This window comes from Dipodomys ordii, unplaced genomic scaffold (genome assembly GCF_000151885.1).
Source record: "Dipodomys ordii isolate 6190 unplaced genomic scaffold, Dord_2.0 Scaffold100, whole genome shotgun sequence".
NCBI classification, from domain to species: Eukaryota; Metazoa; Chordata; class Mammalia; order Rodentia; family Heteromyidae; genus Dipodomys; species Dipodomys ordii.
This window is the reverse complement of record NW_012267316.1, coordinates 951,437-968,690: the sequence shown is the minus strand read 5'-3', so window position 1 is coordinate 968,690 and position 17,254 is coordinate 951,437. Positions and strand designations below refer to the sequence as shown.

At 41.1% G+C, this 17,254-nt stretch overlaps 1 protein-coding gene across 9 annotated transcripts in view; it reads left to right on the top strand.

Annotated features, from left to right (window-relative positions):
* The window catches only part of Dlgap1 (discs, large (Drosophila) homolog-associated protein 1), a 338,446-nt gene that overhangs the window by 286,635 nt on the left and 34,557 nt on the right, over window positions 1-17,254 (top strand). For all 9 annotated transcript variants that reach the window (XM_013027147.1, XM_013027154.1, XM_013027149.1 and 6 more), the window contains one exon: window positions 3,821-3,912. In XM_013027147.1, coding sequence (XP_012882601.1) covers window positions 3,821-3,912 — 92 coding nt within the window. The remainder of the gene's footprint in view (window positions 1-3,820; window positions 3,913-17,254) is intronic.

The following is a 17,254-nucleotide window of genomic DNA, read 5'->3' as shown; positions in this document are numbered from 1 at the left end:
CTGGAGATAAGAGTGTCTTAGATTTTTCTGCCCAAACTGGCGTTGAACCTTGATTCTCAAATCTTAACTTCTTGAGCAGCTAAGATTAAAGGCTTGAGCCACCGGCCCACATTTGAATTCCCTATATTTTAAAATGTGACCAAAATTATGAAAATATTTGGTCTGAAGATGCTATTCGCAGCTATTATTTTTATTCTCTAAATTGAATATGCAACTCCAACTGGAGAGTAATTCAGGGAACACAAATACAAACATAAAATGCCCCTCAATTCTTTTTTTTTTTTTTGGTCCGGTTGTGGGGCCTGAACTCTGGGCCTGAGCACTGTCCCTCAGCTCTTCAGCTCAAGGTTAGTGCCCTACCACTTGAGCCACAGCGCCACTTCCGGCTTTTTTCTTTTTGCTTATGTGGTGCTGAGGAATCGAACCCAGGGCCTCAGGCATGCAAGGCAAGCGCTCTACCACTGAGCCAACTTCCCGGCCCCCACCCCTCAATTCTTAATGTGAATTTTATTCTCAAACCTGAGGAATACACATCCAAGGATGTGTTATTAGGTTGTGTTATGTGATGTGAGGGGTATTAGGTTGTGTTATGTTATATTTGACCCCATTGAATAACTTTGTAGGAACAAAAATGGGAATTGCTTTTCACAGGTATGGGAAAGTGAGACCGGAGCAATTGGTATAGTATGGGAAAAAGTGTACATCAGTTCTGGTCTAGTTGTTGACTATTTAATCATGCATTTCATAATCATATAGCAGACAAAGCTGGACACGGATGACTCATACCTGAATCTGAGATCTGAGGATCGTGGTTCTAAACCACCCTGGGCAAGAAAGTCTATGATACTCTTATCTCCAATTAACCAGCAAAAAGCTGTAAGTGGGGTTGTGGTTAAAGTGCCAGCCTAGTATAAAAGCTAAGGGACAATACCCTGATCCTGAGTTCAAGCCCCAGTACTGGCAACTCAGCAGACTTGCAGTTCAGCTCATTGTTTCCTGCTTTTCTCAGGAAAACTTAGGCTCCTTCTGCCTTGTTGTTGTTGGTTTTTTTTTTTTTTTTTTTTGCACCTGTTTGGCGTGGGTTACCCTGCAGGAAACCCTTCTACAGAGAAGGGTCTCCTCTCCATTTTAGTGGTATGGATCATTCTGCAGGTGCCCACCCCGCATAATAACTTCTCAACATAATAGCCAATAAATCTATCCCCACCGAACCAAACCCAGGCACATAGAAAAGGCAGGCATGAGGTACAGCCTCACAACACTGCTGTATTTTCAGTCTGCTCTTCAAAGTTCACTTTTAAAGTGCAATTAATCTTTCTCTAGTAGCAACAAGTCAAAGGCCTCTTTCTAACATCCAGGTTTCCATAGTACACATTGTCTAGTTTCCTAAATGCATTTGTAGCATTAGGGTTGGAGTAGATGGATGACTGAGAGGAAAGGGCCCAAAGCCAGACCCCGCCCGTGTCTCCTCATTTCCATAAGCCAATTCTCCCATCCTTCAAAGCAGCTCAGGAGTGGGGAAAGAGGTTGGAGGTCTATTGGTCTCAGGCAAATTGATTGATCTTCCTGTGCTTTTGTTTCATTGTTTATTCTTCATAGGATTGTTTTAAAAATAGAGCTTTAAAGAAAATGTCTCACTTCTTCAGGGTGCTGGTGGCTCATGCCTGTAATACTAGCTACTCAGGAGGCTGAGAGTTAAGGATAGTGATTCCAAGACAGTCTGGTCAGAAAAGTCTGTGAGACTCTTATCTCCAATTAACCAGAAAGAAAGAAAGAAAACAAAAACAAACACTGGAAGTGAACCTGGCACTCGTGGCTCACTCCTGTAATACTAGCTGCTCCAGAGGCTGAGATCTGAGGATACTGGTGAGAAGCCAGCCTAAGCAGGAACTTCCATGAGATTCTTATCTCCAATAAACACCCCTACCCCCAAAGAAAAGCCAGAAATAGAACTCTGGGGTAGAGTGCTGGCTAGCCTTGAGCAAAAAGAAGTTCAGAGACAAAGTCTAGGCACTGAGTTCAAACCCCAAGACCGGCACAAAAAAACAAAGCTAGAAGTGGAAGATGGTTCCAGTTGTAGAGTAAGTCTTGAATGAAAAATCTAAGGAAAAATATTCAGTCCTGGGTTGAAGTCCCAATACTGGCAATAATTAATTAATTAATTAAAATATCTAACTCCTAAACCAGGCACTGTTGGCTCACATCTGTAATCCTAGCTACTCTAGAGGCTGAGATCTAATGATCAGAGTTCAAAGCCAGCCCAGGCAGGAAAGTCCATGAGACTCTTATCTCCAATTATCCATCAGAAAACCGGAAGTGGCACTCAAGTGGTAGTGTGTTCACCTTGAGCTGAAGAGCTCAAGGACAGCGCCCACGCCCAGAGTTCAAGCCCCACAACTGAAAAAATAAATACATAAATAAATGTGATAGTTGTACATAAATGTGAATGTACTTAGTACCACTGAACAGTCCACTTAGGTGATTAATAATTTTTAGTACATATCTTTTGCTATAATAATTAAAAATACCTACCTTACTATCCCTGGCACATGGTCATCACTAAGGAATGTTAGCTTACCTCTACTTCCTCAATAGAAAGTTCTTTCTGTTTTCTCCCTTCGCTTGGTTACTTTCAATAGTTCATCTCTCCCTAGCTCAGAACTTTTTTTTTTAGTGCCAGTACTAAGACTTAAACTCAGGACATGAGTGCTTTTCCACTCAAGACTGGTATTTTACCACTTGAGCTACAGCTCTACCTCCAACTTTTTGCTGGTTAATGAGAGATAAGAGTCTCACAGACTTCCTGGACCTCAGGGGATTGAACCACAATCCTCAGTTCTCTGTCTCCAGAGTAGCTAGGATTACAGGCCTGAGCCACCAGTGCCCTGCCACTTTGTTATTTTTAATAATATACATATATATTATATATCTTTTTTTTTCTGGTCTTGGGGCTTGAACTCTGGGCCTGGGCGCTGTCCCTCAGCTCTTCAGCTCAAGGCTAGCACTCTACCACCTGAGCCACAGCGCCACTTCCGGCTTTTTCTGCTTATGTGGTGCTGAGGAATCAAACCCAGGGCCTCATGCATGCAAGCAAGCACTCTACCACTCAGCCACCTTCCCAGTCCGCCAAGTTAATTATTTTAGAGCAATACAAATCAAATGAAATATTACTACGGCTTAAAAGTAGGCTTTAAAATAAAAACGTCATATTATCTCTGACTCATAGTTGATAGCTTAAAACAATAAAGAAAAGCAAAGAAGACAATTTCAATGCATTTAAATCTTTTGCAAGCATTTCGTTTGTCTTTTTTTTTTTTTTAAGCAGATCTTGGGGCTTAAATCCAAGGCCTGGGCACTGCCACTTGAGCCACAGTGCCCATAATAATGTTTTGGAAGCTTATTAGAGATAACAGTCTTATGGACTTTCCTGCCCAGGCTGGCTTCAAGCCATGATTAGGGACAATGCCCAGGCCCTGAGTTCCAGCCCCAGGACCAGCACGAGAGAAACAGACAGTCAGACAGACAGAGGGAAGAGAAGAGTGAGAGGAGGGAGGCAGAGAGACAGAGGGGAGAGAGACAGACAGACAGACATAGGGGAGAGAGAGAGAAGAGAGAAGGAAAGAAAAGAATACTATTGCATTTCACAAAGACCAGCAGAGTCAAAGAGCATGCTGATAAGGTAGTGAGGGTTCTTCTCAACAAAGAGTCTACATGTAGCAAAACAGTTCAGCAACACTACAGATGTTTTTGGTGAGCTGGGTATTTGTTTTTCTAGGGAGGCACTGAAGTGAGTCAAGTGTTTGTTTGATGATTTCTTCAGGTGGATGATGCTGAAGAACCTGAGAAAACGGGAGAGAACAAAGCACCCAGTAAGTTCCAGTCTGTGGGCGTACAAGTAGAAGAGGAGAAGTGGTGAGTCCACATGCATGCATCCTTTTTCATCTTGCTACTGGCAAGTACAGGGGAAGTAGTAGTCTTCATGTGGGGCCTACAGACAGACAGAGACAGAGGGGAGAGAGAGGAGAAAGAAGGAAAGAAAAGAATACTATTGCATTTCACCAAGACCTGCAGAGAGTCAAAGGGCATGCTCTGTGTGTGTGTGTGTGTGTGTGTGTGTGTGTGTGTACATGCCTCTATGATTGAAGGCATAGAATATTTGCCTTTCAAGCCATAGACTCTGGGCTTAATCTTCAATACCCCACAAAAATTTAAAACAATAAAAATAAGACATAAAAATTATTACAATATATAACACCTAACAACAGAACTTGAAAATACCTGGGGCAAGGGCTAGCGGTACAGCTCAATGATAAGTATTTGCCTTGCACTTGTGAGAGAGCTTTAGTTAGATCCCCAGCACAGAAAAACAACCCAAACCACAACAAAAACAAGTGCAAGGAAGAAAGCTCTTAGAACTCTAAAGAAAAGCAGATAATTCCACTATTAGAGTTGGACAGTTCAGAAACTCTTTATCACAAATGGACAGATAAAAAAAGCAGAAGATCAATAAGGGTACAGTTGACTCAACAACATCATCAACCAATAATTGGATAGAATTGCCATCTATAAACTGCCTCATTCAACAGCAGTAGATTACACTGGCTGGTCAAGCTCACGCAGAACGATTACCAAAAAAGACTGGGTCACACATTCAGCCATAAAACAAACCTTAACAAATTTAAAAGAATATAAATCAAACACTGCTGTCAGACCACAGTCAAATTAAACTAGAAATCAATGACAGAATGATAGCCGGATATTCTCAAAATAGTTGTAGATTAAACAACACCCTTAAATTACACTTGCAACAAAACACCCAAAATAAAAATCTAAGAAATTATAATATATTTTGAACTAAATGAAAATAAAAAATCTAACCACCAAATTTACGGGATATACCAAAACAGTGCTTAGATGGCATTAAATGCAAATAGTTAAAAAGAAGAAAGCCAGGAGCCAGTGGCTCACACCTGTAACCCTAGCTACTCAGGAGACTGAGATCTGAGGATCATGGTTTGAAGCCAGCCCAGGCAGGAAAGTACATGAGACTCTTGTCTCCAATCAACCACTCAAAAACCTGAAGTAGAGCAGTGGCTCAAAGTATAGAGTGCAAGGAGGGAGAGGAGGAAGAGAAGGGGAGGGAAGGAAGGAGGGAGAGGAGGAGGAGGGGGAAGAAGAAGGAGGAGGAGGAAGAGCTGGAATCACTTGTCTAAGCTTCCACTTCAGTAAACTAGAAAAATTAAATTCAGAGCAAATAGAAGAAAGGAAATAATAAATATTTTAGAACAAGAATAGAAATCAGTGAAATTGAAGACAGAAAATTAACAGGAAACACGGATGTTTTAAAGTCTCATGACTATGACAAGTCCCTTAAAGGTACAATGAAATGGAAGAATGATTTCTTTTGGCTCATGGTCTCAGAGGTTTTGGTTTATGGTACTCTGGCTCTATTGTTGTGGTAAAGTCAGAATATCATGGCAGAACTTGGAAGAACAAAGTTGCTTACCTATTGGTAGGCAGGAAGCTGAGAGAGAGAGAGAGAGACAGAGACAAAGACAGAGACAGAGACAGGGAGACAGAGACAGGGAGACAAGAGACAGGAAGACAGAGATGGCAATAGGAAGGGTCTAGGGACATACTGTATATTCCCAGGGCAACTCCTTCAGTGACATACACTCCTTCTAACAAGGTCTAACATCCTACTTTCTACCACCTCCCAAAACAGCACCCCCAGCTGAGAAGCAAGCCTTTAACTCATGGGCTTTATAGGATTCACCTTGTATCCAAAACATAGCAATCAACAAAACCAAAATATGACTGTGTGTGTGTGTGTGTGTGTGTGCCAGCCCTGGGGCTTGAACTCAGGACCTGGGTATTATTTGAACTATTTTGCTCAACGCTATTGCTCTACCACTTGAGCCATAGCTCAATTTCCAGCTTTTTTGGTGCTCAATGGAGGTAGGAGTCTTACAGAGCTTTTCTGCCCAGGCTGGCTTTGATCTGTAATCCTCAGATCTCAGTCTCCTGATTAATTAGGGTTATGGCCACAAACCTTGGGTGCCTGGCCAAAATATGATTCTTGAAAAGATAAATAAATTGATAAGCCAGGCAAACAAAGAAAGAAGATTGAAGACAATTTATCATCATGAAACATGAAAGGAAATGTATCATTTCAGCTATCCTGGTCATTAAAAAAATAACAGACAAATATAGTTCAAGTGGTAAAACACCAGCCTTGAGCGAAAAAAGCCAAGCATAGGAATGAGGCCCTGAGTTTAAGCCTGAGTACTGACACAAAAATAAAAGATAGCCAGGTGCTGGTGGCTCACACCTGTAATCCTAGCTACTCAGGAGGCTGAGATCTGAGGATCGAGGTTCAAAGCCAGCCCGGGCAGGAGAGACCCTGAGACTCCTATCTCCCAATAAACCACCAGAAAACCGGAAGTGGTGCTGTAGCTCAAGTGGTAGAGCACTGGCCTTGAGCTGAAGAGCTGAGGGACAGCACCCAAGCCCAGAGTTCAAGCCCCACGACCGACAAAAAAAAATAAAAGATAAAGTTTTAATTTTCATTTATTTTTAAATTTTTTGTTGGTTGTAGGGCTTGATCTCTGAGCCTAGACACTGGCCCTGAGCTCTTTAGCTCAAGGCAAGCACTCTACCAACTGAGCCACAGCACCACTCCTGATTTTCTGGTGGTTAACTGGAGATAAGAGTCTCACAGAGTTTCCTGCCTGGGCTGGCATTGAACCTCAATCCTCAGATCTCAGCCTCCTGTAGCCAGGATTACAGGCATGAGCCACCAGCACCCAGTTTAAAGTTTTAATTCTTAAAGGTGGATAGATATTATTCTTAATGTCAGTGTGTTATGGGAGAGTGGTTTAAATTCTCTTAAACAATACCTTACCTGTTGGATGGTGTACACACACATTTCTTAGTCTATTATTGTTTCAAAAAAGAATTTCTTTAAAGGTTAAAGTTTAACAAAGCAACATTATCACCTTTTCTCAAAACATAGGAGAAAGCCATCTGAATCTTGTATTCTACTTCAGACCCTGCCTGCAGCCAACCAGTTTATCTTTCAAAATTAACACCTCAACTCTTTACCATTTATAAGAATGCGAAGTATGGCCTACCCAACAGTCACCCCAACATCAGATAAGCCACTTTTGTCATTGTTTAAAAATGTGTTAAACATTTATTGAGTTATTGGTTTGCAGGATGGTCAGTTCCTCAATAAACTGAGTGATTTACTTCAGACACATCCTTGAAAGGGCTGGCAGACCTGAACTTTCCAAAACATACCCTTTGTCAAAGGTCACTTTATAGTAAAGCACTATAAATAAGCATTTGAATTGATGTTAGCCATTGTTTTCAACCTTTTTGTCAAACATGAAGGGATTACCTTTATCTTTTGGCTCTAAACTATAATTCTTTTTATAAGTTTGCTGATAGTAATTCATTTAGATAGGATCTTTAAAAGCAAATATGGTCACTAGAGAGAACTTAATGACTTGAGGATTTTTTAAAAATTATGTAGTGTTAATGGTGAGCTTGCTGTTTTCACACTGAATGGCCACTAACAATCCATCTCTTCCTTCCTCAAATAAACAAGCTGATAAAAAGCACCAACCTAACAAAAAAGTGAGAAAAGAAAGAAAACAGAGCCAGAAAAGATAGGACAAAGAAAGCCAGATTGAAAGACTTAGTAAGAAGCCTAGAGACTCATTACCTTTTGAATGATCACAATTTAGGAGCCCAAACTAACCCAGAAAAGCCCTCCATTGAATTGTTTGTTAAGAAATAGTCTTGCAAATTTAAGGTGCTCTTCAGTGTTTCAAATCAAAATAAAATAATCTATTGGTAAACAAATAGCAGGCACCAGATAATGCCCAGCTTTAAGAAGAGATATGGAAATGAAGTATTACAAATCTTGCTGGAGCAAGGCCTGGTGGCTCACACCTGTGATCCTCGCTACTCACGGAGACTGAGGCTTGAGGATCGAGATTCCAAGTCAACCCAGGCAACAAATCCTTGAGACTCTGACCTCCAATTAACCAGCAAAGAGCCAGTAGTGCTGTGGCTTGAGTGGTAGAATGCCAAACTTGAGTAAAAAAAGTTCAGGGAGAGCACCCAGGCCCAGAGTGCAAGCCTCAGCACTGGTGTGTGTGTGTCTGTGTGTCTGTGTGTGTGTACACACACAGAAAATCTTCCTGGGACACGTGGAGGCAGCCAGAACACCCTCAAAATGCCATGGATATCAACTGTACCATGTGCAACCTTGCAGAGGAGGAGACTCTACACCAACACATACTATCTAAAGGTCACTAGTTTAAATTTGCCAGCAGCAGCAGGTCAGAGATCTGTGAGCATGTGTTGTTATGAAATAAGACTGCCTCTCTTAAGGACTCAGTGAAGAAATTGATCCTTCCATCAAACATTAGCTAATGCTCTGCCAAATTTCACAGTGCAGCTAGTAGCTCTCTGTCTATAGGATCCACTGGGCACTTGTTTACTGGTATGCAGGATGGATCTTGAACAATGCAGGCAGATCCAGGCAATGCCTCCTCCCGAGCAAAGCCGGCAGCATCCCTCCCATCCTCTCTCATCCTTTTGACCGCTCTTCAGGAATTTCTATGAAGTCCTCTAGCCTTTCAAGCAGATAATTAGCAAATCTAGTAAACCAATCCTTTCTGTTGACTAAGATGAGAAAGGGCAGCTGCTCCCAGGAAGCTCCCCTTTCCTTAAGTAACAATTGTATTTAAGAGTGATTCAAACTGCACTTTGTTACCTGAGCTCACTAGTGGCTCACGCTCTAACAGTGGACACAAAGAGGAAGACTATTATGTTATTGTTCCCATGATAAAAAAGTAGTATGTAAATTTGCTGGGAGACAACTGTATAGGACCAGGTTTAACCATTAATAACTCTAATGGGTTTTGGAGTAAATTTTTTTACAAAGTGTGTGGATCTTTTTTACATTATGTACCTTTCCTACAAGAATTATTTACTAATAAGTCAATCAGTGGTAAGAATAGTAAGCAAATGTTTTGTACATTCTAACCATCTATAAATTACAAAAATAAAACTAATCTTCTATCATCCCATAACTAAAAAGTATATTAATAATTATAATCCCTTAGCTAATAGAATATAGAGTATCAATAAGACCAGTATTGGCCTAGGGCCTGACACCTGTGTTGGGCTAGCACTGTACTACTGAGCTACACCCCAGGCCCTTCAACATTTTAAAAGTTGTTGAAACCATTTTGTGTGCACAATTTTGTGGCATTTTATAAAATTAACTAACATTGCAGAAGACATTTTCTATGTATTACTAAAATTTTATGCCAGCTGGGTAAGGAAGCCAATTATATTCTCTTAACAGACTTATAAAGCCATTAAAAGATATTTGACTGAAATTGTGTGTGTGTGTGTGTGTGTGTGTGTGTGTGCGCGCGTGCGTGCGCGCGCTGGTACTAGGGCTTGAACTCAGGGCCTTGTGTTCTTCCTTGGTGTTTGCATTCAAGGCTGGTGCTCTACCACTTGAGCCACACTTCTACTTCTGTCTCCTGACTTTTCTGCCTCAGCTGGTTTTGAACTGAGATCCTCAGATCTTAGACTTCTGAGTAGCTATGTAGCTACAGTAGCTATAGTAATGAGCCACCTGTGCCCAGCTAAGATTTTCTCCCATTCTGTAGTTTGTCTTCTGTCTAGAAATTGTTTCCTTGGTTGTACAGCAGCTTTTTAATTAATATGATCCCATTTGTTGATCTGTACATTTATTTTCTGAGCAGTACCTATGTCTACATTTTTAAGTTTTCTTATGTGATTCTCTAATAATTTTAAAGTATCAGATCTTACATGAGATTTTTGGTCCATTTAGAGTTTATTTTTGCCCAGAATGAGAGATGAGGGCCTAATTCCCAGTCTTTTGAATGTGGATATCCAGTTTTTTCAACACCATTTGTTGAAAACATTATTTTTGATTCAATGTGTGTTTGAGCAGTTGTCAAAAATAAGATGTCTATAGCTGTGTGAGCTTCGGGCTTATTTATTCTACTCCATTGGTGTACATGTCAGGTTTTGTGCTGTAATCATGCTGTTTTGTTACTTGGCTCTGTCGTAGACTTGAAATAATGTCCTGTGATGACTGCAGAAGTGATCTGTCCTGCTCAAGATTGCTTTGGCTCCTCAGGGTCTTTTTGAGAGTTGTTATATGAATTTATGTATTTTTTTTCTCTCTCGCTCTTTTTTTTTCTCCAGTCATAGGGCTTGAACTCTGGGCCTGGACACTGTCCCTCAGCTCTTCAGCTCAAGGCTAGGCTCTATCACTTCTGGTTTTCTGAGAGGTTTATTGGATATAAAAGTCTCACAGACTTTCTTGCCCAGGCTGGCTTTGAACCATGATCCTCAGATCTTAGCCTCCTGAGTAGCTAGGATTACAGGCGCCCAGCTTGATGTTAGATTTTTAAATGAATATTGCTTTGAATCTGAAGACTGCTTTCATTAGTGCAGCCAATTTCACAATAATAATTCTGCTAGTCCATGGATATGAGAGATCTTTCCATTTTCTAATGTCTTCTTTAGCTTGTTTCTCCTAGGTTATATAGTTTTCATGATAGAGATATTTTTACCTCCTTAGTTAGATTTATTCCTAGGTATTTAAATTTTTCTGAGATCCTGTGAATGGTATTGTTTTCTTGATTTCTCTCTGTCCATTTGTTATTGGCATATAGAAAAGCTACTGTTTTTTGTATGTTAATTTTTTTTTGGGGGGGGGTCCGGTCTTGGGGCCTGAACTCTGGGCCTGGGCGCTGTCCCTCAGCTCTTCAGCTCAAGGCTAGCACTCTACCACCTGAGCCACAGTGCCACTTCCAGCTTTTTTCTCTTTGCTTATGTAGTGCTGAGGAATGGAACCCAGGGCCTCAGGCATGCAAGGCAAGCGCTCTACCACTGAGCCACCTTCCCAGCCCCTGTATGTTAATTTTTTATTCTACTATTTTATCAAAAGTATGAGAACTAAGGGTTTTGGTTTTCTGGTTTTTGTTTGTTGGAATCTTTAGGGCCTCTTGAGTATAGGATTACATCATCAACAAATAGGGAAAACTTTAGCTTCCTCTTTCCTATTTGTATCACTTTTTTTGTGCCAGTCCTGAGCTTAAACTAAAGGCTTGGGTGCTCTTCCTGAACTTTCTTTTTTTTTTTTTTTGGTCAGTTATGGGGCCTGAGCTCTGGGCCTAGGCGCTGTCTCCCAGCTCTTCAGCTGTAGACCAGTGCTCTACCACTTGAGCCTCAGCCCCACTTCCGGCTTTTTCTGCTTATGTGGTGCTGAGGAATCAAACCGAGGGCCTCATGCATGCAAGGCAAGCACTCTACCACTGAGCCACCTTCCCAGCACCTCTTCCTGAACTTTCTTGCTCAAAGCAAGTACTCTACCTCTTGAAACATAGCTCCACTTCCAGCTTTTTTGCTGATTAATTGGAGATAAGACTGCCTGCCTGAGATTGTCTTCAAACCATAATTCTCAGAGTTCATCTTCCTGAGTAGTTAAGATTATAGGCATGAGCCATGGTACCTGATTATTTATAAGCCCTTTATTTGTTTTTCTTGCCTTATTTCTCTGGCTAAGAATTCAAGAAATATATTGAACAAGAATAGAAAGGCTAGGGGCTGGGAAGGTGGCTCAGTGGTAGAGCGCTTGCCTTGCATGCATCAGGAACTGGGTTCGATTCCTCAGCACCACATAAGCAAAAAGAAAAAAAGCTGGAAGTGGCGCTGTGGCTCAAGTGTTAGAGCGCTAACCTTGAGCTGAAGAGCTGAGGGACAATGCACAGGCCCAGAGTTCAGGCCCCATGACAGGAAACCCCCCCCAAAAAAAAATAGAAAGGCTAGACACCTTTACATTGTTCTTGACTTTAAAGGAAATGGTTTCATTTTTTTTCTTAATTAGTACATGTTAGCTCTAGATTTTAAATAGGTAATCTTTATTATGTTAAAGTATATGTTCCTTACATTCTTTGTTTCTCTAGGTTTCTATGATTATGAGATGTTGAGTTTTGTCAAGATTTTATTTTCTGCAGTTACTAAGATGATCATATTGACTTCTTTCACTTAAAGTGTAATGTGTTCTGTGTGTGTGTGTGTGTGTGTGTGTGTGTGTGTGTGTGTGTGTGTGTTTTGTTTTTGTTCTTTTTCTGCCAGTCCTTGGCCCTGAACTCTGGGCCTGGTCACTGTCCCTATGCTCCTTTTGTTCAAGGCTAGCACTCTACCACTTTGAGCCACAGAACCACTTTTAGTTTTCTGGTGGTTAATTGGAGTTAAGAGTCTCACAGACTTTTCTGGCTAGACTTTTTCTGGCTGTGATTCTCAGATCTTAGCCTCCTGAGTAGCTAAGATTACAGGCATGAGCCACCAGCATCAGGCTGTGTTGGTTATTTTTTGCTAACCCTGGGGCTTGAACTCAGGGCCTTGGAGCTATGCCTGATCTTCTTTTTCTCAAGCACTCTATCACTTGAGCTACAGCACCATTTCTCACTTTTTTGAGTAGTTTATTGAAGAGAAGAGTCTCAAGGAGTTTCCTGCCTGGTCTGGCTTCGAACCACGATCCTCAGATCTCAGCCTTCTGCGTTTTTGTTGGTTATTTTTAAGATAAGTCTTGTTCTGTGCCTGAGCCAATCAGACTCATATCTCACGTTGTACTGAGAATGACAGGTGCACACACCACTTTGTTTAGCCCTTGAGCTTCTCTGTACTTGGGTTGACAAGCCTGTGCCCCCATGCCCAGTCATTGGTTCAGATGGAGTCTTACTTTTTATGCTTGAATTGACTTTGAACTGTTATTTTCCAGTCTCCATCATCTGAGTAGCTAGGATTAGAGGCTTGAGCCATATGCATTCAGTTTCAGTGATTTATTTATTTAGTGCCAGTATTGAGACTTGAGCTCTCAGGGCCTGAGAGCTGTTCTAAGTAGCGCACATGGCTTGTGCTCTACTACTTGAGCCACAGTGCCACTTCTGGTTTTCTCATGATTAATTGGAGATAAGAATCTCACAGACTTTCTTGCCTGGGCTGGCTTTGAGCCTCGATCCTCAGATCTCAGCCTCCTGTGTAGCTAGGATTGCAGCCTTGAGCCACCAGTGCCCAGCATTTTTTTGTTTGTTTGTTTGGGGTCCGGTCGTGGGGCCTGAACTCTGGGCCTGGGTGCTGTCACTCAGCTCTTCAGCTCAAGGCTAGCGCTCTACCACTTGAGACACAGCGCCACTTCCGGCTTTTTTCATTTTGCTTTATGTGGTGCTGAGGAATCAAACCCAGGGCCTCAGGCATGCAAGGCAAGCGCTCTACCACTGAGCCACCTTCCCAGCCCCCCCAGCATTTTTTTTTAATGTTACCTTAACATTTGTATTTCTTGGATAAACCCTATTTGTCATCCTATATAATTCTTTGTATGTGTTGAATGATTGACTAAAGTTGATTATAAGTTCTTGTATTTATATTCATGAAAGATTTTTGTTTTTATGTAATGTCTTTTTGTGTTGATATCAAAATAATACTGTTTAAGAAATACTTTTCTTTCCTTTTAGATATTTTGTGAAATTTGTTTATTTTTTCACTAATATTTATTTGTTGAAGTCACTAGTGAAGTTAGCTGAATCTGGAACTTAATTCCTGGGGAAGCTTTCTCTCCCTCATGGTCTTTCTCTGTAGATCAGGCTGGCCTTAACTCACAGATCTCCTGCTTCAGCCTCCTGAGTCCTGGAATTACAAGCATGCATACCACACCCAGCTCTAATGTTATACTTTCGATTTTTCACCAAAATCACCTCTATTTCCATCTGGCCTCTCCTTAAGTAAACCAGTTTTGTACTTTTAAAATCCTTCCTTCTTCACACACTAAAGCACATGGCTCATAACTTAGCACTATGTGATTGCTGCAAAAATCTCTTGAGCACATGTGACTTAAATGTATAAATGTTTGCCCTTTGGTGGCTCAGATCTTTTCAACTAAGCAAGATGTTAAAGACAGAATCAAAAAAGTATCTCTGATAGGCAGCCAGCCAGGGACCAAAGATTTGGGAAGACAGATGGCAGTCAACTACATCGCTTCTTTGTCCACGCAAAAACTCTGAATCTATCCACACTCCTCACTGTTTCCTTGGAGAACAACATAGCCTCGTACCCACCCTCATCAATCTCTTCCCAGTACAAAATTAACAATACCATGACCTAGCTACACAGTTCTTTACCCTGCTCCTGAGTTTTAAAGGTGTGGCGTTCCTGTGTTTCAGATTTCAAAAGTTGAAAACTTGGCCTCAACTCCTGACCTTCTACATTCCTTACTCCTTGCTTCCTTCACTTCTTCCCTCCCTCCACCTTTGTCTCCCTTCCTTCTTCCCATCTGCCTTCTCTGCCTTCTTTCCTTCCCTCCTTTCTTCCTTCTTTTTCTCTTTTCTCCCTCTTTCTCTTTCCCTTCCTCTAACTCTGACTTCATTCTTTCCCTCTATCTGCCTCCCTCTTCTTTTACACCTTCTTCCTTCCCTTTCACCATTTTTTTCAAAACAATTTATTGTGCAGCAAGAAAAATGATCATCTGACTCATAAAACTGGTGGTCTCCACTTAACTTAAAATAAAATTCAATAAGAAACTATTCAAATGCAATCATTATATTCAATATACATTGTACAAGACTTCAACTATGTAACTTGAGGGTAGGGATGAGATGGGGAAAGATGGGAAAGAACGATGGAAGGGGTAACATTGATCAAGATGCATTATACTCATAACCTGACTCATGGAGTTGAAACCCTTCTGTACAACTACTGTATAAAGAATATTTAAAACTTACCAGTGAGGCCTCTCGTGCTTGTTAGTTATCACAGGTCAGGAGCCAATGAGTGACTGACCTCAAGTTCCAGAAGCTATTAGCACCTACTCAACTCATTCTGAAAGAAACTGGTAGAAGATAAGTGGCCTTCTGTCATTATCTTTCATCCTTTCTTCCATACACAAATGTATGTTGCTCAGAATGGAGAAAATCCTCACACAGAAAACGTATTCTATCTTATTTTGTTTCAAGAAATCTACAAGCAAAAGAACGATGAATGTAGAAGATTTGAAATAAGCAATAGAAGCTAGGCAATAGTGGTTTACACCTGTAATCCTAGCTACCCAGGAGGCTGAGATCTGAGGATTGCAGTTGGAGGCCAGCCTGGGCAGAAAAATCCCTGTGAGACTCTTATCTCCAATAAACTACTCAAAAAAAGCTGGAAGTGGTGCTATGGCTCAAGTGGTGGAGCACTAGCCTTGAACACAAAGAGGCTCAAGGACAGTGCCCAGGCCCTGAGTTCAAGCCCCAGGATGGGCCAAAACAAACAAACAAACAAATAATAGATGCTTTCTGTGAGACAGTTTGATGGCCAAGATAGAGCAGTTCCTGTACAGCTGTACTGCAATCCCAGTTCCTCCATAATCTGCTCTGATTTGGAAGTTGACCTGATAAGAAATAGTAAACTTGTAGCTGTGTGAAAAGCCTCACATCTGTGATCCTAGCTATTTGAGAGGCTAAGACTGAGGAGACTGCAGTTTGAGGTCAGTCCTGGCAAAGATTCCACAAGACCATCTCAATGAGTAAAAGCAGGCTGTGGTGTGTGAGCTTGTTACCCCTGCTACAGGGAAAGCATAAATAGGAGGATCACAGTCCAGGCAAATCCAGGCATACATATGAGATGCTGCATGAACAATAGTGAAAGCAAAAATTGCTGAGGGTTTTGCTGAAATGGCAGTGTGCCTGTCCAGCAAGTGCAAGGTCCTGAGTTTCACACCCTAGTATTTCACACCCTTCTCTAAAAGAGTAAGCTTTTAGGGAAAGTATTTATTCTTGATCTCAGTCTTCTCCCCCTACCCTTTCTTCTGATACTTTATTTTATCTAATGAGCCATATTCGATTTTTACCTGTTAAAAGGTACTACCTCACACAATCCCAGATGACTGGCCATTTGAGGGCATTTTTCAGATCTCACATAAGACTTGGTGAGGTTGAGTGGAAAATGTCTGAGTTCTTACAAAAAGGAAAACAATAACCCAAAAGCTAGTGTTTCCCTTTTGAAAAAAGAAGAGGCCAGGGGATTTTGTCATGGAAAGAGTTACCACACCTAACAGTTAATGGCTTAATTCTAGAGAGGAAAAATAAACAAATAAAAACCTTCTAATCAGAAATCAAGTCCGATTTAGTGGCACATATCTATAATCTATAATCCTAGCACTGAAGAAGTGGGAAGATTATGAGCTTGAGGCCGGCCTGGACCACATTTTGAGATTCTGTGTCCAGGAAAGCCATATAAACTTCTTTCATAGAAGCAGTGTAAAGCAACTGCAAAAGAGAATGCTAACAAGTGACTTCACTGTGATTCAGATCAGCCAGGGTATTGTGGTCCGCACAGGTCAGTCTAGTTTTCATTTTCTGTCCCCGAGGCAGGCATGTTGGCCAGCAGTTTTCACAACTTGTAACCATTACACATTGGGCTTGCAGGGCAGGAAGGACCAAAGAAGCTTCAAGAGTGGAAATTGTGGGTTTGGAAACAGCCAGCCCCAAGGTACAGCTTTTATACCTCCCCCTGATGACTACTGGTCAATTCTTTTTAAAATACAGAAATGAGCTGAGCACTGATGGTTCAGGCTTATCATCTTAGCTACTCAGGAAACTGAGAGCTGAAGATCATAGTTCAAACCCAGCCCAGGCAAGAAAACCTGTGAAACTCTTATTAACCACCAAAAAAAAAAAAAAAAATGAAGTGGAGCTATGGCTCCAGTGGTAGAACATCAGCCATTAGTGATAAAAGCTCAAGGGTTAGCAGTCCAGGCCTTGAGTTCAAGCTCCAAGACCAACACACACACACACAAATATAAAAATATAAAAAAATACAGAAATTAATCTTAAGTGATCCTCTTCTATGTTCCTGTCAACATTTTTAAAACAACAATAACAACTTGATGACTTTACACATGAAAGACATAAAACAGCTTTGTGGAGCAGAAGATTCTTTGAAAGCTCCCGGTAGAAGAAAGCCCTTGCTTAGAGAACTTAATTGATAGAAGCAAGCAGCTTGGACAGGGCTGCCTGAGTTCAAAAGCACCGCTTTTAATTCCAAACCATTTTAATTTTGCTTAACTTTTATTTCTTTCTGGGTGACTAAACTGCAAAGTTCTATTAATCTACTGCCAAGTCATTTTTTTTTTCTTAAGAAGGTGGATACATTA